The sequence below is a fragment of the Trachurus japonicus genome, chromosome 13 (genome assembly GCF_045865225.1).
Source record: "Trachurus japonicus isolate A0001 chromosome 13, Traja_1.0".
Lineage (NCBI taxonomy): Eukaryota > Metazoa > Chordata > Actinopteri > Carangiformes > Carangidae > Trachurus > Trachurus japonicus.
The window spans coordinates 14,215,159-14,237,455 of record NC_140919.1 but is presented as its reverse complement, the minus strand read 5'-3'; the positions used below and the strand labels follow the sequence as shown (position 1 = coordinate 14,237,455).

The 22,297-nt window shown below is 40.5% G+C and overlaps 1 protein-coding gene across 1 annotated transcript; it reads right to left on the bottom strand.

Moving 5' to 3' along the window:
• Positions 1-15,711: 15,711 nt before the first annotated feature.
• On the bottom strand, positions 15,712-21,112 carry LOC146975678 (beta-secretase 1-like). The gene is made up of 4 exons (XM_085796646.1): positions 20,950-21,112; positions 19,933-20,104; positions 18,060-18,176; positions 15,712-15,737 (listed from the first exon to the last, which is right to left on the bottom strand). The coding sequence occupies exons 1-4, from the start codon at positions 20,995-20,997 to the stop codon at positions 15,712-15,714; spliced, it is 363 nt and encodes a 120-aa protein (XP_085652772.1). The 5' UTR covers positions 20,998-21,112.
• Positions 21,113-22,297: the final 1,185 nt, after the last annotated feature.

Sequence of the window (22,297 nt, the reverse complement as noted above, 5' to 3'; positions counted from 1 at the left end):
TTTTGTGACCTGTGACTATTTTTTGGTGAATTCAAATGAATTAAAAAGCACTTAACAGCAAGTTACAAAGTTGAGCTCCTTCTCCTGCTGATGTGAAAAAAATGCATTGAGCTTAATGAGAGCAGAGAGCTCCCTGGCTGCATTTAAAAAATATTTAAAATTATTATCTAAGTCTCTTTGCATTTTTGACCAGAATTTTAGCCAGAAGACAAGTGTGGCTACAAAACTGGAGAAAATAATTTGTCTAGAGTTTAATTTGTGGCCATGCTGACAGTTTAGCCAGAAAAAACTCTAGAATGTTTTTTTGCCTCTCTCCACTCTGACACCACTCTGGCTCTGCTCGTTAGACGCAATACACACCCATTATAAAGCTGAAAAAAATCAGAAAAAGTTAAATATTTGAAAAAGTATAAATAGTTAAAAAGAGAAAAGTAATGCCGATAAAGTTCAAAAAAAGCTGCACGTTTTGATATATGAATTGTTGAAATAGCACAAAGTATGAAGGACTAGAAGAAGACCGTAAAAAGGCGGAAGAAAATGGCCAAACAGAAGAACAATAGTGTGACTGCTTCAGCAGTCACACTAACTAGAAAAAGCATTTCCAAGAATGGAAATGGTGTGACTGCTGATAGCAACTGAACGCTGTTGCAGAATTAGCAAATAGTGCAAGCAGTGATCACCATACAAATGTTTGACCAAGGTCGGAATTGAACCCACAACCTCATGGTCATTAGACTTCCACTCTGCCTCTAGGCCACAGTGCACACACAGTTGCAGAGACTGTTGTCTGTTAATGATCTGCACACTGTCAACATCAAGAAAGCTTGACGCCTGGGATCCACTGGCGTTCGTTTCGTCCGCCGCGACGCGGCTGCCTGTTCATTTCTATGGGACGCGTCAAACCGTTAATGACGCGCCCGCAAAGCATTCTGGGTACGCGGCGCGTCCGTTCGAGCAGTTGCGGCGCGTCCAAAAGTTGACCGGAGCTCAACTTTATGCAAATGAATGCGTCCGACGCAGGGTCGCTGTCCAATGGGGAGCGAGATAGAGAACAGCTCGGGGGGGCGGGGGTCTGCTTGTCCACTGTCCGTTAACTCGCCGGTCTGTGTTCCCGCCTACCGAAGCGTCCGTTTTTTCAGAGGCGTCGCGTCCGGCAAGAAATCGCATTGACGCCAGTGGATCCCTAGCGTGAGAGTCAAGCTTGAATGACTTAGAATGAAAATTTCTGTGAATTTCAGGCTGAGAGCAGCAGTTTCAACATGAAGCAAGTTATCAGAAGTCAACAGAGGACAACTGGGAAAATAATTCACTATAATTGTTGTTGAGGCAAGATTTGAACTAGCAACCTTCAGGTCTCCAGACCAGCAAGCTAACCACTAGGCTACAGACAGAGACAGTATGTGAGGGGTAAAGAAAACCTTTGATAAGAGGATCACTGGCTTCTGCTTAAAAAAAACAGTAAGGAATCGAACCCATGACCTCATGATCAATAAACCTTTACTCTGCCACTTCGCCACAGAGAGCACAGACATAAGCATGTTTCAGACAGAGTTGTGGAGAATTCTCAGCATTGGGCTGAATGAGAGCAGAGAGCTCCCTGGCTGCATTTAAAAAATATTTAAAATTATTATCTAAGTCTCTTTGCATTTTTGACCAGAATTTTAGCCAGAAGACAAGTGTGGCTACAAAACTGGAGAAAATAATTTGTCTAGAGTTTAATTTGCAGAAAAAGTTAAATATTTGAAAAAGTATAAATAGTTAAAAAGAGAAAAGTAATGCCGATAAAGTTAAAAAAAAAGCTGCACGTTTTGATATATGAATTGTTGAAATAGCACAACACCTAACACACTAACCATATGGCCACAGAGAACCTGAGTTACAATGAGCTTTATACTATGAGGAATCAAAGACTGTCCAATGACAGCTGAATAATTGGAATCAAAAGTCAAGCAATGAAGTGAAAAGACTGAGGCAGGAATCGAACCCATAACCATATGATCACTAAACCTTTACTCTGCCACTCGGCTACAGAGAGCACACTGCTTTCAAGACTGTTGTCATTCATTGTAATGTGATGATGTGCTGCAAACTGGTATGAGTAATCAAGGAGATAACAAACACCTGTAACCAATTGAAGGCGGGGGAGGAGAGCAGAATTCAACATAACATAACAAGAGTTCTTCCCTTGGATTCGAACCAGTGACCTTAGGGTTGGCAAGCAGTTATCCTAACCCCTACACTACAGTGGAGTTGTGAAGAAAAGAGGTTGAGACTTTGATGAATGTGAGATTTTTTGTGAAAAAGTTAAATATTTGAAAAAGTATAAATAGTTAAAAAGAGAAAAGTAATGCCGATAAAGTTCAAAAAAAGCTGCACGTTTTGATATATGAATTGTTGAAATAGCACAAAGTATGAAGGACTAGAAGAAGACCGTAAAAAGGCGGAAGAAAATGGCCAAACAGAAGAACAATAGTGTGACTGCTTCAGCAGTCACACTAACTAGAAAAAGCATTTCCAAGAATGGAAATGGTGTGACTGCTGACAGCAACTGAACGCTGTTGCAGAATTAGCAAATAGTGCAAGCTGTGATCACCATACAAATGTTTGACCAAGGTCAGAATCGAACCCACATCCTCATGGTCATTAGACTTCCACTCTGCCTCTAGGCCACGGTGCACACACAGTTGCAGAGACTGTTGTCTGTTAATGATCTGCACACTGTCAACATCAAGAAAGCTTGAGAGTCAAGCTTGAATGACTTAGAATGAAAATGTCTGTGAATTTCAGGCTGAGCACTAACCATATGGCCACAGAGAACCTGAGTTACAATGAGCTTTATACTATGAGGAATCAAAGACTGTCCAATGACAGCTGAATAATTGGAATCAAAAGTCAAGCAATGAAGTGAAAAGACTGAGGCAGGAATCGAACCCATGACCATATGATCACTAAACCTTTACTCTGCCACTCGGCTACAGAGAGCACACTGCTTTCAAAACTGTTGTCATTCATTGTAATGTGATGATGTGCTGCAAACTGGTATGAGTAATCAAGGAGATAACAAACACCTGTAACCAATTGAAGGCGGGGGAGGAGAGCAGAATTCAACATAACATAACAAGAGTTCTTCCCTTGGATTCGAACCAGTGACCTTGGGGTTGGCAAGCAGTTACCCTACCCACTACACTACAGTGGAGTTATCAAGAAGACAGGTTGAGACTTTGATGAATGTGAGATTTTTTGTGAAAAAGTTAAATATTTGAAAAAGTATAAATAGTTAAAAAGAGAAAAGTAATGCCGATAAAGTTCAAAAAAAGCTGCACGTTTTGATATATGAATTGTTGAAATAGCACAAAGTATGAAGGACTAGAAGAAGACCGTAAAAAGGCGGAAGAAAATGGCCAAACAGAAGAACAATAGTGTGACTGCTTCAGCAGTCACACTAACTAGAAAAAGCATTTCCAAGAATGGAAATGGTGTGACTGCTGATAGCAACTGAACGCTGTTGCAGAATTAGCAAATAGTGCAAGCAGTGATCACCATACAAATGTTTGACCAAGGTCAGAATCGAACCCACAACCTCATGGTCATTATACTTCCACTCTGCCTCTAGGCCACAGTGCACACACAGTTGCAGAGACTGTTGTCTGTTAATGATCTGCACACTGTCTCACTCTGACATCAAGAAAGCTTGAGAGTCAAGCTTGAATGACTTAGAATGAAAATTTCTGTGAATTTCAGGCTGAGAGCAGCAGTTTCAACATGAAGCAAGTTATCAGAAGTCAACAGAGGACAACTGGGAAAATAATTCACTATAATTGTTGTTGAGGCAAGATTTGAACAAGCAACCTTCAGGTCTCCAGACCAGCAAGCTAACCACTAGGCTACAGACAGAGACAGTATGTAAGGGGTAAAGAAAACCTTTGATAAGAGGATCACTGGCTTCTGCTTAAAAAAAAAAGTAAGGAATCGAACCCATGACCTCATGATCAATAAACCTTTACTCTGCCACTTCGCCACAGAGAGCACAGACATAAGCATGTTTCAGACAGAGTTGTGGAGAATTCTCAGCATTGGGCTTAATGAGAGCAGAGAGCTCCCTGGCTGCATTTAAAAAATATTTTAAATTATTATCTAAGTCTCTTTGCATTTTTGACCAGAATTTTAGCCAGAAGACAAGTGTGGCTACAAAACTGGAGAAAATAATTTGTCTAGAGTTTAATTTGTGGCCGTGCTGACAGTTTAGCCAGAAAAACTCTAGAATGTTTTTTTGCCTCTATCCACTCTGACACCACTCTGGCTCTGCTCGTTAGACGCAATACACACACATTATAAAGCTGAAAAAAATCAGAAAAAGTTAAATATTTGAAAAAGTATAAATAGTTAAAAAGAGAAAAGTAATGCCGATAAAGTTCAAAAGAAGCTGCACGTTTTGATATATGAATTGTTGAAATAGCACAAAGTATGAAGGACTAGAAGAAGACCGTAAAAAGGCGGAAGAAAATGGCCAAACAGAAGAACAATAGTGTGACTGCTTCAGCAGTCACACTAATAACTAGAAAAAGCATTTCCAAGAATGGAAATGGTGTGACTGCTGACAGCAACTGAACGCTGTTGCAGAATTAGCAAATAGTGCAAGCTGTGATCACCATACAAATGTTTGACCAAGGTCGGAATCGAACCCACATCCTCATGGTCATTAGACTTCCACTCTGCCTCTAGGCCACAGTGCACACACAGTTGCAGAGACTGTTGTCTGTTAATGATCTGCACACTGTCAACATCAAGAAAGCTTGAGAGTCAAGCTTGAATGACTTAGAATGAAAATGTCTGTGAATTTCAGGCTGAGCACTAACCATATGGCCACAGAGAACCTGAGTTACAATGAGCTTTATACTATGAGGAATCAAAGACTGTCCAATGACAGCTGAATAATTGGAATCAAAAGTCAAGCAATGAAGTGAAAAGACTGAGGCAGGAATCGAACCCATGACCATATGATTGCTAAACCTTTACTCTGCCACTCGGCTACAGAGAGCACACTGCTTTCAAAACTGTTGTCATTCATTGTAATGTGATGATGTGCTGCAAACTGGTACGAGTAATCAAGGAGATAACAAACACCTGTAACCAATTGAAGGCGGGGGAGGAGAGCAGAATTCAACATAACATAACAAGAGGTCTTCCCTTGGATTCGAACCAGTGACCTTAGGGTTGGCAAGCAGTTACCCTAACCCCTACACTACAGTGGAGTTGTGAAGAAGAGAGGTTGAGACTTTGATGAATGTGAGATTTTTTGTGAAAAAGTTAAATATTTGAAAAAGTATAAATAGTTAAAAAGAGAAAAGTAATGCCGATAAAGTTCAAAAAAAGCTGCACGTTTTGATATATGAATTGTTGAAATAGCACAAAGTATGAAGGACTAGAAGAAGACCGTAAAAAGGCGGAAGAAAATGGCCAAACAGAAGAACAATAGTGTGACTGCTTCAGCAGTCACACTAACTAGAAAAAGCATTTCCAAGAATGGAAATGGTGTGACTGCTGACAGCAACTGAACGCTGTTGCAGAATTAGCAAATAGTGCAAGCAGTGATCACCATACAAATGTTTGACCAAGGTCGGAATCGAACCCACATCCTCATGGTCATTAGACTTCCACTCTGCCTCTAGGCCACAGTGCACACACAGTTGCAGAGACTGTTGTCTGTTAATGATCTGCACACTGTCAACATCAAGAAAGCTTGAGAGTCAAGCTTGAATGACTTAGAATGAAAATGTCTGTGAATTTCAGGCTGAGCACTAACCATATGGCCACAGAGAACCTGAGTTACAATGAGCTTTATACTATGAGGAATCAAAGACTGTCCAATGACAGCTGAATAATTGGAATCAAAAGTCAAGCAATGAAGTGAAAAGACTGAGGCAGGAATCGAACCCATGACCATATGATCACTAAACCTTTACTCTGCCACTCGGCTACAGAGAGCACACTGCTTTCAAGACTGTTGTCATTCATTGTAATGTGATGATGTGCTGCAAACTGGTATGAGTAATCAAGGAGATAACAAACACCTGTAACCAATTGAAGGCAGTGGAGGAGAGCAGAATTCAACATAACATAACAAGAGTTCTTCCCTTGGATTCGAACCAGTGACCTTGGGGTTGGCAAACATCCACCCTAACCCCTACACTACAGTGGAGTTGTGAAGAAGAGAGGTTGAGACTTTGATGAATGTGAGATTTTTTGTGAAAAAGTTAAATATTTGAAAAAGTATAAATAGTTAAAAAGAGAAAAGTAATGCCGATAAAGTTCAAAAAAAGCTGCACGTTTTGATATATGAATTGTTGAAATAGCACAAAGTATGAAGGACTAGAAGAAGACCGTAAAAAGGCGGAAGAAAATGGCCAAACAGAAGAACAATAGTGTGACTGTCACACTAACTAGAAAAAACATTTCCAAGAATGGAAATGGTGTGAATGCTGGAAGCAATGCTGAATGAGCTGAAGAAATTGTTGAAACAAAGCTGAATGAGCTGAAGAAAGAAAGAAAGAAGGAAAGGACAGAAGGAAAGAAAGAAAATGGGAAGGGTAGATGGAGAAAGAAAGAAAGAAGAAAAGGACAGAAAGAAAGAAGACACAGAGAGAAGGGTAGATAGAGAAAGAAAAAGGTAAGAAAAGCAGAATAATAGAACATAAAGAGAATAGAGAATGAATGAAAGAGACAGAGGAGTAGTAAGAAAGAAGGAAAGATATTGGGGTGGATAAATGAAAGAGAGAGATATACAGAGAGCAGTAGAAAGAAAGAAAGAAATGGGGTAGAAACATAGAAAGAGAAAAGGAGTAGAAAGAAAAACAGAAAGAAACAAAGAAGTAAAAAGAAAGAAAGAAAGAAGAAAGAAAGAAAGAAGAAAAAGAGAGAGGGGGATGATAGATAGAAAGAGGTAGATGGATGGATAGGGAGGGAAAGATAGAAAGAAGTTATGTAAAATACAAATGAAGGAGTAAAAGAAAGAAAGAAAAAGAGAGACAAAGGGTTTATAGATAGATAGATAGATAGATAGATAGATAGATAGATAGATAGATAGATAGATAGATAGATAGATAGATAGATAGATAGATAGATAGATAGATAGATAGATCAGAGGGGTTAAAAAATAGGGAGGGGGATAGATAGATAGATAGATAGATAGATAGATAGATAGATAGATAGATAGATAGATAGATAGATAGATAGATAGATAGATAGATAGATAGATAGATAGATAGATAGATAGATAGATAGATAGATAGAACACATGTTAAAAGCTGCATCCTATATCCCAGGCTCCACCTGTAATTGTACTACTATTAATAGAGTTGGAAAGACTAAACGTCTGAACTTAAATTCATGAGAAAAATATAAATTGTTGGAGATGTTTACATCAAAAGTATAAAATAATTGAGAGCCTGATGAATTTGAGCTGAAAACCTGTGTGTGTGTGTGTGTGTGTGTGTGTGTGTGTGTGTGTGTGTGTGTGTGTGTCTGGGTGTGTGAGTCTGACGGTCTCTCTGTCTGCGTGTAAATGTGCAGAAAGTAAAACTGTTAAGCGCCACAAAACTCCTCTCTCCCTAATGATCTGATTGATTCGCAGCCTGCCCTCAGAAGTTACCATGGCGACGACCATGCTTACATTTTAGAAGAAATGGAGTAAAAACAAAGGAAGAGAAAAGGAGTAGAAAGAAAGAAAGAAAGAAAGAAACAATCAAACAAACAAAGAAGTAAAAAGACAGAAATGGAGTGAAAGAAAGAAAGAAAGAAAGAAAGAAAGAAAGAAAGAAAGGGAGTAAAAACAAAGGAAGAGAAAAGGAATAGAAAGAAAGAAACAATCAAACAAAGAAGTAAAAAGACAGAAATGGAGTGAAAGAAAGAAGAAAAAGAGAGAGGGGGATGATAGATAGAAAGAGGTAGATGATGGATAGAGAGGGAAGGATAGAAAAAGTTACGTAAAATACAAATGAAGAAGTAGAAGAAAGAAAAAAAGGAGAGATAGATAGATAGATAGATAGATAGATAGATAGATAGATAGATAGATAGATAGATAGATAGATAGATAGATAGAGAGGGAAGGATAGAAAAAGTTACGTAAAATACAAATGAAGGAGTAGAAGAAAGGATAGATAGATAGATAGATAGATAGATAGATAGATAGATAGATAGATAGATAGATAGATAGATAGATAGATAGATAGATAGATAGATAGATAGATAGATAGATAGATAGATAGATAGATAGATAGATAGATAGATAGATAGATAGAGAGGGAAGGATAGAAAAAGTTACGTAAAATACAAATGAAGGAGTAGAAGAAAGGATAGATAGATAGATAGATAGATAGATAGATAGATAGATAGATAGATAGATAGATAGATAGATAGATAGATAGATAGATAGATAGATAGATAGATAGATAGATAGATAGGACACATGTTAAAAGCTGCGTCCTATATCCCAGGCTCCACCTGTAATTGTACTACTATTAATAGAGTTGGCAAGACTAAACGTCTGAACTTAAATTCATGAGAAAAATATAAATTGTTGGAGATGTTTACATCAAAAGTATAAAATAATTGAGAGCCTGATGAATTTGAGCTGAAAACCTGTGTGTGTGTCTGGGTGTGTGAGTCTGGCGGTCTCTTTGTCTGTGTGTACATGTGCAGAAAGTAAAACTGTTAAGCGCCACAGAACTCCTCTCTCCCTAATGATCTGATTGATTACACCTGTGTGGCAGCCTGCCCTCAGAAGTTACCATGGTGACTCAACTAACTGCTTACATTTTACTGTGTGGAACAGTGTTGTGTTTGTGTGTTTGTCTGTTTGTGTATGTGTGCATGTGTGACTGTGTGTGAGTGTCTGTGTGTGTCTGTCTGTGTGAGTGTGATGCCTGTGTTTGTGCGTGGACATCCTCTGTCAGTCTGGTTTATCATGTGTCTGTGTGGGGCTGTGTTTAAAAACATCTTAACGAGCGGCCAGGCTGCACCTGTATAGACATGATAACGAGCTGGCCGCTACAGCTGGACCAACTGCACACAGAGCAGAGCAGAGCAGAGAGATTTGAGCTCTGTGCAGCTTCCGAAAACAGCCCAGAAAAAGAGAACCGTACCTCTTATTAGAATGTGGTCATGACTACTGGGAGAGGAGACCTTCCTGAGCACATTGATGTGCATTAAATGTTTGTAGGGCAAAAAACTTTTCTCAGGCTCGCAAGGTAGAAAAGGGGGGCATTTCTGTTTTTCTAAAAAAATCAGCTCCTACTTTTATATTGAAGTGGATGAGCCACTGGAGCGGGTCTAGCTGGACAATTAGGCTCACTGAGACAATTCTGTAAGTCTGTCTGCTGTTCTGAGCACATTAAATGAGACACAACAAGTGTGGCTACAAACCGGTGAGGAAATCATGTGTCTAGAGTTTAATTTCTGGCCGTGCTGGCAATTTATCCAGAAAAAATCCTGAATGTTTTTTCGATCCCTCTCACTCTAACGATGATGTCACTCACTCTAAGCCCTGCTCGTTAAGCGCAATACACAACCATTATAAAGTTGAATTTTGTGAAAAATTTTAATGATTTTAAAACAGCCAACAATCTAAAACTGTTGAAGATATCAATAAGATGAGTCATACGGGAATAGATTAAAAGTTTGTCTACAATTTAAAAGACAAATGGAGTCTGTGGGAGAAAGTATGCTGACGTTTTAGAGGTTCAAAGAAGTAAGAAGATTTTAAAAGTTTGAAGACGTTTTCAATGCATTCCTATGGGAAAAAATTTGCAGAAAAAGTTAAATATTTTAAAAAGTATAAATAGTATAAAAGAGAAAAGTCATAGCACCCTTGTCCTGAAAAAGCCACACGTTTTGATATATGAATGGTTGAAATAGCACAAAGTATGAAGGAGTAGAAGATGTCTGAAAAAGGGTGAAAGTAGTAAGAATAACTAGAAAAAGCATTTCCAAAAATGGAAATGGTGTGAATGCTGAAAGCCATTGCTGAACCATGCTGAATTAGCAGAATAAATTGACAAAGAAATGCGGAATGGCATACAAGAAACATGTCCAAGGAGGGAATTGAACCCACAACCTTCAGTACATCAGCCCACTGACCTAACCACTTCACCATAGTTAGATTGAATGAGAGAAGAGTAAAAGAAATCCATGTACAAGAGGTCACTGACTTCTGAAGAGAGGTTGAGACTTTGATGAATGTGAGATTTTTCAATGATGCTTAAAAGAAAGAAAGAAAAGAGCATAAATGAGCCATTAGAAGTTTGTCTACAGATGAGGATTTGAATGAAGTCTCTATCAGAAAGTACCACATGAATGAGGCAGGAATCGAACCCATGGCCTCATGATCAATAAACCTTTACTCTGCCATTTCACCACAGAGAGCACACACCTAAACATGTTGTCATTGATTGTGATGATGTGCTGCAAACTGTGGCGCTTAACGAACACCTGTAACCAATTGAAGGTGGGGGAGGGGAGCAGAATTCAACATAACATAACAAGAGTGCCACTCTTGGATTTGAACCAGTGACTTTGAGGTTGGCAAGCATCCACCTTACCCATTGGACTACAGACAGAGCTGTGGAGAAGGGAGATTGAGACTTTGATGAATGTGAGATTTTTCAATGATACTTAAAGGGATAGTTCACCCTAGAATGATATTTCGCTCATTATCTACTCACCCTCATGTTGACTAAGGGCTGGAAGAAGTCTCAGAGTCCTCCGTCCCTTCTCTGAGTTACAGGGGGTCTTAGCGTAGCAGTGCATTTCAAGGCAACGGTTGTAAAGGGACACCAGAGCTCTTCGTAAAAAAACACACACAAAAAAACATCCAAATACCTCCATGATGCTCGTATGTAATGTCCGTCTTGTGCTGAAGCCCCAAATTGCGTAATTGTCCCGAAAAAAATTAAATAAGTCCACATTCCAAGCATGTTTGTAGCATTAGCTCTGTGTCTGTTGTCCGGTCTTCCGCTGCCAGCGCGCATGCGCAAGGTTCGCACTGAGACCGACTCGAGTCTCAGTCTGGTTGCGCATGCGCGCTGGCAGCGGAAGATATCATTCTAGGGTGAACTATCCCTTTAAAAAAAAAAAAAAGAAATGAGCCACAACAAGTAAGTAGAGGACCTTTTTTGTGACTTGTGACTATTTTTTGATGAAATCAAACAAAGTATAATGCTCATTCCAGCGAATTAAAAAGTTGAGCTCCTGCTACTCTGCTGTGAAATAAATTGCATTGGGCTGAATGGCAGAGAGAGAGGAGGAGGGAGAAGAGGAGGAGGGAGGAAGGAAGGAGAAGAAGAGGAGGGAGAGGAGGAGGAGGGAGGAAGGAAGGAGAAGAAGAGGAGGAAGAGGGAGAGAAAGAAGGCGGAAGGAGGGAGAAGAAGAGGAGGAGGGAGAGGAGGAGAACGAGGGAGGAAGGGGGAGAAGAGGAGGAGGAGGAAGAGGGAGGAAGGAGGGAGAAGAAGAGAAGGAGGGAGAGGAGGAGGGAGAGGAGGAGGGAGAAGAAGAGGAGGAGGAGGAGAGAGGAGGGAGAAGAAGAGGAGGGAGAGGGAGAGAAAGAAGGCGGAAGGAGGGAGAAGAAGAGGAGAAGGAGGAAGAGGATGAGAAAGAGGGAGAGAAAGAAGGCAGAAGGATGGAGAAGAAGAGGAGGGAGAGGAAGAGGGAGGAAGGAGGGAGAAAAAGAGGAGGAGAAGGAAAGTGAACTTGGTGGAGACATGAAATGATGTGGTAATGGTTTAATTAGTGTGACTGCTGAAGCAGTCACACTATTGTTCTTCTGTTTGGCCATTTTCTTCCGCCTTTTTACGGTCTTCTTCTAGTCCTTCATACTTTGTGCTATTTCAACAATTCATATATCAAAACGTGCAGCTTTTTTTTAACTTTATCGGCATTACTTTTCTCTTTTTAACTCTTTATACTTTTTAAAATATTTAACTTTTTCTGATTTTTTTCAGCTTTATAATGTGTGTGTGTTGCGTCTAACGAGCAGAGCTAGAGTGGTGTCAGAGTGGAGAGAGGCAAAAAAACATTCTAGAGTTTTTCTGGCTAAACTGTCAGCATGGCCACAAATTAAACTCTAGACAAATTATTTTCTCCAGTTTTGTAGCCACACTTGTCTTCTGGCTAAAATTCTGGTCAAAAATGCAAAGAGACTTAGATAATAATTTAAAATATTTTTTAAATGCAGCCAGGGAGCTCTCTGCTCTCATACAGCTCAATGCATTTTTTTCACAGCAGCAGGAGAAGGAGCTCAACTTTGTAACTTGCTGTTAAGTGCTTTTTAAATCATTTTAATTCACCAAAAAATAGTCACAGGTCACAAAAAAGTCCTCTCCTTACTTGGTGTGGCTAATATATACTAATTTCTCCTTATTTTAAGCATCATTGAAAAATCTCACATTCATGAAAGTCTCAACCTCTCTTATTCACAACTCTGTTTGTAGTCCAGTTGGTAAGGTGTCCGCTTGCCAACCCCAAGGTCACTAGTTCGAATCCAGGCTGAGCAATCTTGTTATGTTATGTTGAATTCTGCTCCCCTCCATCACCCTCAATTGGTTACAGGTGGTCGTTAAGAGACGCATTAATTGCTAGTGCCACCATTTGCAGCACATCATCAAATTACAATGGCAACATGCTTAAGTCTGTGCTCTCTGTGGCGAAGTGGCAGAGTTAAGGTTTCCTGATCATGAGGTCATGGGTTCGATTCCTGCCTCATTCATGTTGTACTTTCTGCTAGAGACTTCATTCAAATTCTGATTTGTAGACAAACTTCTAATGATGCTTTTATAAAGACCCACTCCCGTGAAAATCGTGTTTTTTGAGCTTTTCACATGTTCCTGTGGCATTTTTCTTGTGTTAGAGCACATATCAGCAGAAAAGGAATTGCAAAATTGCATTTCTGAGTTTTTCTGCCTTCAAACTGCTGTGAACCAATGGCAGACTCAAACTGGCAGTTTCAGGGAGACTGGAGCTGATGTGTCACAGCTCCAGGGGAGGGCACTAGTGCTACAAGCTGCCGCCCCGTTCTTCATCTGGCTCAGAGGTGAAAGGCTTGGCAGCTCAGTGTAGCTGTCAAGGTATAATAGGTATAGCTCACCTGATAGAGCAGCTATCACAGTGAGCAAGGACTATACTCCAGTCTGTGATCGAATCCCAGTGTAGAGTTTTACACTAAATGCGCTGAATCTGTAATTATACAATGTCCAGCTGTCAGCAACCGGGGGGCAAAGTCAAAGTCTTCTGACCATGAGATTGTGGGTTCAATTCCTACCTTGGTCAACCATTTGTATGGTCATCACTGCTTGCACTATTTTTACAAAAGTGTCCTCTACTTACTTGTTGTGGTTAATTTCTGCACTTTCCTTACTTTTTTTTTTAAGCAGAAGCCAGTGATCCTCTTATAAAAGGTTTTCTTTGCCCCTCATATACTGTCCCTGTCTGTAGCCTAGTGGTTAGCTTGCTGGTCTGAAGACCTGAGGGTTGCTGGTTCAAATCTTGCCTCAACAACAATTATAGTGAATTATTTTCCCAGTCGTCCTCTGTTGACTTCTGATAACTTGCTTCATGTTGAAACTGCTGCTCTCAGCCTGAAATTCACAGAAATTTTCATTCTAAGTTATTCAAGCTTGACTCTCAAGCTTTCTTGATGTTGACAGTGCAGATCATTAACAGACAACAGTCTCTGCAACTGTGTGCACTGCGGCCTAGAGGCAGAGTGGAAGTCTACTGACCATGAGATTGTGGGTTCGATTCCGACCTTGGTCAAACATTTGTATGGTGGTCACTGCTTGCACTATTTGCTAATTCTGCAACAGAAAACAAAAATCTCATATTCATCAAACCTCTACTTCACTATTAGTGTTGGAATAGCCCAGTGGATAAGGTTCCTGCCATCTAACCACAAGGTCACTGGTTCAAATCCCACCTGAGCAGTCTTGTTAGTGTGTCAGCAACTTTGAACTTTAAAGACCCGCTCCCATGAAAATCATGTTTTTCGTGCTTTTCACAAGTTCCTGTGGCATTTTTCTTGTGTTAGAGCACATATCAGCAGAAAAGGAAGTGCAAAATTGCATTTCTGAGTTTTTCTGCCTTCAAATTGCTGTGAACCAATGGCAGACGCAAACTGGCAGTTTCAGGGAGACTGGAGCTGACGTGTCACAGCTCCAGGGGAGGGCACTAATGCTACAAGCTCCTAGCCTCGTAAACCAGCCTCTCGCAGAAATGCATTTCATTTCATTTCATTTGGGGTGGGCGGCAGCAGGGCGGGAGTAGTAGCAAAGACGGTTTAATATCTTTGGTAGTAGCGTTGACAGACAACCCCATTCAGCCAATCAACAAGTTGGTGTAGCGACGGGGCTTTGCACCAGTCGGTCCCTGATTGGCCAACGTGCTGTGTCAATCACAGCGGCGACGCTGATTGGCTCGGCCTTCTGAGGGTTTCAGTCGAAACGCTTAGAATGGGGATGAGGCCAGACTCTCCCTCGGAATGAAATGAAATGCACTTCCGCGAGAGGCTGGTTTACGAGGCTAACAAGCTCCCACCCCGTTCTTCATCTGGCTCAGAGGTGAAAGCCTTGGCAGCTCGGTGTAGCTGTCAAGGTATAACAGGTATAGCTCACCTGGCACCCTGATGGGGTACGAGGAGGTGGCTGGGCGGGTGCAAAACAGCGCAGTCTCCGCCCACCCCCCAGAGGTGAATTGCTAATGTGCATGGCTAATGAGCTGGTTTTAAAATGGCCGAAAAGGGTTGCGGTAAAGGTTTATTGATCATGAGGTCATGGGTTCGATTCCTTACTTTTTTTTTTAAGCAGAAGCCAGTGATCCTCTTATCAAAGGTTTTCTTTACCCCTCACATACTGTCTCTGTCTGTAGCCTAGTGGTTAGCTTGCTGGTCTGGAGACCTGAAGGTTGCTGGTTCAAATCTTGCCTCAACAACAATTATAGTGAATTATTTTCCCAGTTGTCCTCTGTTGACTTCTGATAACTTGCTTCATGTTGAAACTGCTGCTCTCAGCCTGAAATTCACAGAAATTTTCATTCTAAGTCATTCAAGCTTGACTCTCAAGCTTTCTTGATGTTGACAGTGTGCAGATCATTAACAGACAACAGTCTCTGCAACTGTGTGTGCACTGTGGCCTAGAGGCAGAGTGGAAGTCTAATGACCATGAGGTTGTGGGTTTGATTCCGACCTTGGTCAAACATTTGTATGGTGATCACTGCTTGCACTATTTGCTAATTCTGCAACAGCGTTCAGTTGCTATCAGCAGTCACACCATTTCCATTCTTGGAAATGCTTTTTCTAGTTCAACCAGTTACTCTTTCTAAAAAATATGTTGATGTTCATCTGGCCTCTAAAAAATAGAGGAGGACCAACCTCCTCTGACTCTATGGACCAGCACATAGCCAGAACAATACAAGTACAATAGTTGATCACCACAAAACCCCTCCATGTGCTAATGATCTGATTGAATACACCTGTGTGGCAGCCTGCACCATGGTGACTAACTGCTTACCTTTTACTGGGTGGCACTGTGGGTAGGTTAACTGTGTGTGTGTGTGTGTGTGTGTGTGTGTGTGTGTGTGTGTGTGTGTGTGTGTGTGTGTGTGTGTGTGTGTGTGTGTGTGTGTGTGTGTCTTGATGGCCACCTGCACAACAGAGCAGGAGCAGAACAATCAGTTTTGAGCTCGGCGCAGCTCTCCTAATGACAGCCAAAAAACAGAGAACCGTACCTCTTATCAGAATGTGGTAGAGACTGCGCAAGGAGACCTTCCTGAGCACATTGATGTGCATTAAATGTTTGTAGGACAAATACTTTTCTTGCTGTCGCAAGGTAGAAAAGGGGGGCATTTCTGTTTTTCTAAAAAAATCAGCTCCTACTTTTCTATTGAAGTGGATGAGCCACTGGAGCGGGTCTAGCTGCACAATTAGGCTCACTGAGACAATTCTGTAAGTCTGTCTGCTGTTTTGAGCACATCAGATGAGACACGACAAGTGTGGCTACAAACCGGTGAGGAAATCATGTGTCTAGAGTTTAATTTGTGGCCGTGCTGGCAATTTATCCAGAAAAAATCCTGAATGTTTTTTCGATCCCTCTCACTCTAACGATGATGTCACTCACTCTGACCCAACCCCATACACACTAATTGAAAAGTGTGAAATTTGTCAGAAATCCTCATGTGCTTTTAAAGGATTTATCTCAAAAACGGTACAAGCTATGAAAAAGTTGTAAATACAGGATGAATACATTAGAAGTTTGTCTACAGCTCAGAATTTGAATGAAGTCTCTAGCTGAAAGTATGTGGACGCTTTAAAGGCTGAAATAAGTAAGAAGATTTGAAGAGTTTCAAGACTGTTCCAATGCATTCTCTATGGGGAAAAAAAAATCAGAAATAGTTGAATATTGCAAAAAGTATGAATAGTTGAAAAGAGAAAAGACATAGCACACCTGTCCCGAAAAGGCTGAACATTTTGATATTTGAATTGTTGAAATAGCACAAAGTATGAAGGACTAGTTACATGACGAAGAAAGGCAGAAAATGGCCGAACCGAATAACAATAGTGTGAATGCTTCCAGCATTCACACTAATAATAATAATAAGTATAAAGAAAATGGCCGAACTGAATAACAATAGTGTGAATGCTTCCAGCATTCACACTAATAATAATAAGAAAAAATCCACACAATAACAGTAGTGCCCGGGCTTTGCCCGGGCACTGGTCCCTGCAGCTATTTCATAGCTGTTGGGACCAGTGCCCGGTGCGATTGCCCGTGGCCCTAATAAGACTCCTGTTTAAAAGGGATGCCACCACAGTTCCATACGTGATCTCATACTGGAACAATTTTATGGAGGACACCGACTGGAAGAAGATTTGGCTCTTACCCAACCGATACCTGTTAACTAATAAAGTGAGAGAAATTTCATTTAAGATTATTCATAAATGTTATCCATCCAATGACCACATTGTAAAAAGATTTTAAAAAGACATTGATGTGAATTGTACTTTCTGTTCTGTACATGCTGAAACTGTGACCCATTTGTTTTGGCTCTGCCCTATTGTGCAAAAACTATGGAGTGATATTTGTAATTTTGTTGCTATCAATGTTGATGGTGATTTTATTTTGTTTTGGAGGAATGTTCTGTTTGGGCTCCCTGACCTGAAAAAAAAAACAAGGAAAAAGCCAACATAACTTTTATTATCAACCTTATTATTTTAATGGCAAAATTTCATATTCACAAATGTAAGTTCATTAAAAAAAACCTTCCTTTACTGCTTTTAACGGTGAGCTCAAGCAATACATAACCTCCATCAAATTTTCAAACAACCAGAAAGCGATTTAGACTATTAATATATGTGAAAACTTTAACATTTTTTTGTAAACTTATAAATTCCCCCTGGCGTATAATATAAATGTGCTTTATTAATTGCATTTTACCATGAAAAACTGTTTTTGTATTGTGAAACAAAGTTTTGAATTAAAAAAAAAAGTGTGGTTTATGGAAATAAGATGACAAGCTTTATATTACTCATTAATGTCGCGAGGGACAGGTGAGAGGCAGGAATTCAGTCGAAAGGTAAGATATACAGTACAGGCCAAAAGTTTGGACACCTTCTCATTCAATGTGTTTCCTTTATTCTCACTGAAGGCACCAAAACTATGAATGAACACATGTGGAATTAACAAAAAAGTGTGAATTAACTGAAAACACGTCTTTTCTTCTTTGCCTTCTCTTTCTTCTTTTCTTCTTCCTCTCCTTCTTCCTCCTCCTCCTCCTCTATCTCTGCCCCCACCAATTCTAGTTTCTTCAAAGTAGCCACCCTTTGCTCTGATTACTGCTTTACACACTCTTGGCATTCTCTTGATGAGCTTCAAGAGGTGAACCTGACCTGAAAATGGTTTTCACTTCACAGGTGTTGCCTTGTCAGGGTTCATTAGTGGAATTTCAGTGAAAATATACAATGTAAATAGTCATGAAAATAAAGGAAATGCATTGAGTGTGTCCAAACTTTTGACCTGTACTGTAGGCGATGGTCGTGAGAGTCGAGTCGTCCGTCGGGGGGATGTTGTAGCCGCAGTCCTCCAGGTCGATGCCGTGGAACGGGCCCTCCACCGAGGCTGTGCGAAACTCATCGTGCACTGGGAAACGGAAGAATGGGATTGTGGGTATTTTTTTAGAAACACAAACATCAGAAGAACAGATGCTAGATCAACATTCACATTCCTTATAAAACACTGTAATCTTTATTCGTTCTATGTTCCCCTGACTGCTCCCTCCTTCCTGTAGTAAAAATTAAAATGAAAATGAAAAAATGAAAATTTTTTTCTTGTTATGGTCACTGCACATATTGGCCCTCATTTATCAAACTTGCGCAGGATCTGGTGTAGATTCTGGTGTAAATATCAGTGTACGCCAAGTGTCACGTGTGATTTACTAAAAGTGTGTACGCTGCTGATTTCGGCGTAGAACCGGCGTGGGGGTGATAAATCCGGCGGCTGAAAACGAGCGTCATTTAAATGTCACGCCCCAATATATTCCTGCTTTAGAGGCGTCGCCCTGCCCCTTTTACGACATGGAGACACGGAAGACGGCCAAGAAGAGGGACTTTACTGGCATTACCGCGTTGAACAGGGAGAGGGCGGACATTGATAGATTGATAGGTTTTGTGATTGATAAGCGTCATCCCGGTGGATGGAGGCTGCAGACGCACGTGTCACCGACCACGTCAGGAAACCCAGCGACCTCATGAAATGCTCCTGCAGTTTACTAAACACAAGTGACTGAGGAGAAATCATAGAGGCATATTACTGCTGCGAACGCGACTTTATGACCATCAGCACCGCTGGCATGGTTCGGCTGATGGAGGGATGTGAAACACCGGCCCGATCTCCCGCTGACAGGTCCCGGTGACGGGGGGAAGAAAAAAAAACACTCCGCCACGGACATCAGCTGCACCTGGACAGGCAGCGGAGCCCCCCCCCCCCCCCATTCATAAATGAGGGCCACTGTATGTACTGCTTATGTTTTTGTTTTGTTTTATTGTACTTATACTACCCTTTGTTAAAGGGGAATTACCGTTTTTTACAATCTGGACCTTATTTCTAGCATAAAATACGATCATTTACTCACCCAGATAACTTTGGTGTCATTACAAGTCGTTCAGACGAAATTAGATCCAGCCGAGAGCCGCGTATATACATATAATGCGAGTACACGGGGCAGCGGAATGCAGCCTCTAAATAACACATTATCCGCCGCAAAACTCGTTCATTTCACCAATATTTAGTTATGATACGCTAGTGCTATTCCCCTCTGAGTCCGGGGGTTAGCTGTTATCAACATCCGGGGTCTGTAGGTTGACCTACCAACCTCTAACCTGGATGATATCAAACAAGCCGTGCAGCGTGGCGCTCAGAGTTGACATCATCCAGGTCAGAGGTTGGTAGGTCAACCTACAGACCCCGGATGTTGATAACAGCTAACCCCGGACTCAGAGGGGAATAGCACTAGCGTATCATAACTAAATATTGATGAAATGAACAAGTTTTGCGGCGGATAATGTGTTATTTAGAGGCTGCCCCGTGTACTCACATTATATGTATATACGCGGCTCTCGGCTGGATCTAATTTCGTCTGAACGACTTGTAATGACACCAAAGTTATCTGGGTGAGTAAATGATCGTATTTTATGCTAGAAATAAGGTCCAGATTGTAAAGAAACAGAAATTCCCCTTTAAGTCTTGTATTGGTCTTCTATGGTTCTTCTATGTATTTTTCATTTACTCTTACAACAACCTGCCTGGGGACTACACAATATTCACATGTGTACAATGTCCATTAATATGGGCTGCCCCCAATCTAAATAAAAATAAATAAATAAATAAAAATCCTCACCATGGCAGGTGCTAACAGCAAAGCCGATCCGTTTCTTCTCGCGGTCAAAGACCACGTAGAAACCCTCCATGATGACGGCCCCCATCACTGTGCCAGTGCTGGACTGGGACACTGCGAACTTGTAGCAGTCTTCCTGGGCCGAAGCCACGTCCTCCACTGGCCGCAGATATTGCTGCACAGGGACAGAAAGAGACACATCGAGGAGGTGAGTGGGTGTTAGAAACATCACAAACACACCAACATAAAGTCCTCTGCTCAGCTGTGTGCACCTTTGTGTTATCCTAAATTATAAACAAGACATAAGTTACACTTTCAATTTGTCCTATGCTTTATTTCCTATGCAGTTGAAGTTTGTTTCTTACATGTTCTGTTTTTATATAAACTAAACAATGACAAATGCATCAACTCAACCTCATGAATCCAGCATCAGTCTTATTATTTCCTGTGAACATGCTACTTGAACTCTTTTTCTCAGTCGTCCACAGGTTTGTGGCCCTGAACTCTCCCTGTGTCGAATCTCACTCATTACACAACCGCTAAGATTTAAGGCTTGTGGCTTTGAAAAGGAAAATGTTTCATGTCTTTTCAGAGCTTTGTGAAAATCTTTAGAAAACATATTCAAAGCTGATTCTCTCTTCTTCTTTTTTTCTTCCATCACAGTATGAAGCGCGCCTCTCTTCTATTGAAGACTAGATGAGAGAGTTATCTGAAGGATACAGCAACTATCTGTACAGTACAAGTGCACAGAGAAAATGAAACTCAATGAAAGCACCTACGACTTCAGAATTACAGATGAATTAATTTATACACCTTATGTAACTATAATTTTAATTAAAACGTCATGTAGATAGAAAAGTTACAATTTGTCTTTAAACAGTATTTAACACTCTTATCATAATTCTTTTAACCCTGCACAAAAAGAGGATTTAATGTTATAATTATGTATCCAGGGGGGACGGAAGTAGCTCAAGACTTCAGTATAGTTGAGAACTTCTTTTATGTGACCACATTTGTTACCTGCGGCAGGATGGAGATTCTAAAGGACTGGTTGCGGTTTTCACTCATCAAGTAGAGGGAGATGACTGGGAAGATGTGCCAGGGCGTCGTGCCGGCCTGCCAACACACCAGCTGCTCCCCGAGCCAGAACCCAGACGGGAACTGCTCAGTCTGAAAGACCCGGGGTCAGGAGGACATCCATTATCTCCTTTCCCATACATGCTCATTACAAATCAAGGTCACAAGTGGAGGCTGGACGTTAGAAAATTCACTATTGTCTTATTTGATACTGAGTTCATTTACAAAATCAATTGTTAACTTCATGTTGAGAGAAAGAAAAAGTTAATATGATACATGGGGACTGACCAAAGAGGCTTCAATAGCCTTGACTGCAGCCTGGAAGACTTTCCTCGGCAGCCGGAGGTTGGTGGTGCCACTGTCCACGATGCTCTTATCATAGTTGTACTGTAAAAGACAGAGGAACATTAATTAAAATCTCTAAAATGACTTGTAGCATCAGTGTTTGACCATTAAATCGTTCCTGTCAGTCAAATATGTTTCCACTTGGCATTTTTATGTAAATGTATGTGAGTCAGTGACAAATAAGGGTTGGCAAGTTGAGCAATTTAAACCTATCTTTAAAAAGAAATAAAATCAGATTTATACACTTTGTATTCATGTTGGTCATTTGAAATTACATTTAACAATTCTTTTTAACAAAAGTAAGACTGAAGCCCCTGAAAATGTCAAACGGTTTAACCACAAAAGAATGATAATCTATTAAATATTTGATCCACCTACAGTGGATTTAAGTGAAAAAAAAAAGCTTGTTTTAGGGAAAACAATGGATTGTTTCTTGTGTTTTTACAGGAAAAATGTTTGTTATTTCATTGATTTTTAACCAAATGTGGCTGTATAGTATACTGTATAGTTCTGCATGTTTTTCTACTCACAGTGAGCGATGGTAATATCTACGCAGAAAGGGGTGAGCAGCCGCCCAGACAGCGAAGTTACTGCTTCCTGTGTCCACGAGGATGTTCAACTAATAAGACGGAGAGAAGGAAAGAGAAATAAAGAGAGAGAGAGAGAGACAGAGAGAGAGAACAATTTATCAAATACATGCTGTGTGCTTTCTGCAGAAATCAATAGGTTTGTAAAACTGACGATAGGGTTACACTGTGAAATTGATTATGTTCATTCTCTAAAGGGCAAAGTTAAATCTGTAACTCTGCTGCTGCTGCCTTGGAGACAGACATGTGCGTTTGTAGAAACTAAATTTACTGTGTGGGAGGGTTCAATGTCTCTATTGATAACTTATTAACTTATTTTATGGTTACAGGCTATTTTTTATTTTATTTTATTCTAGCAA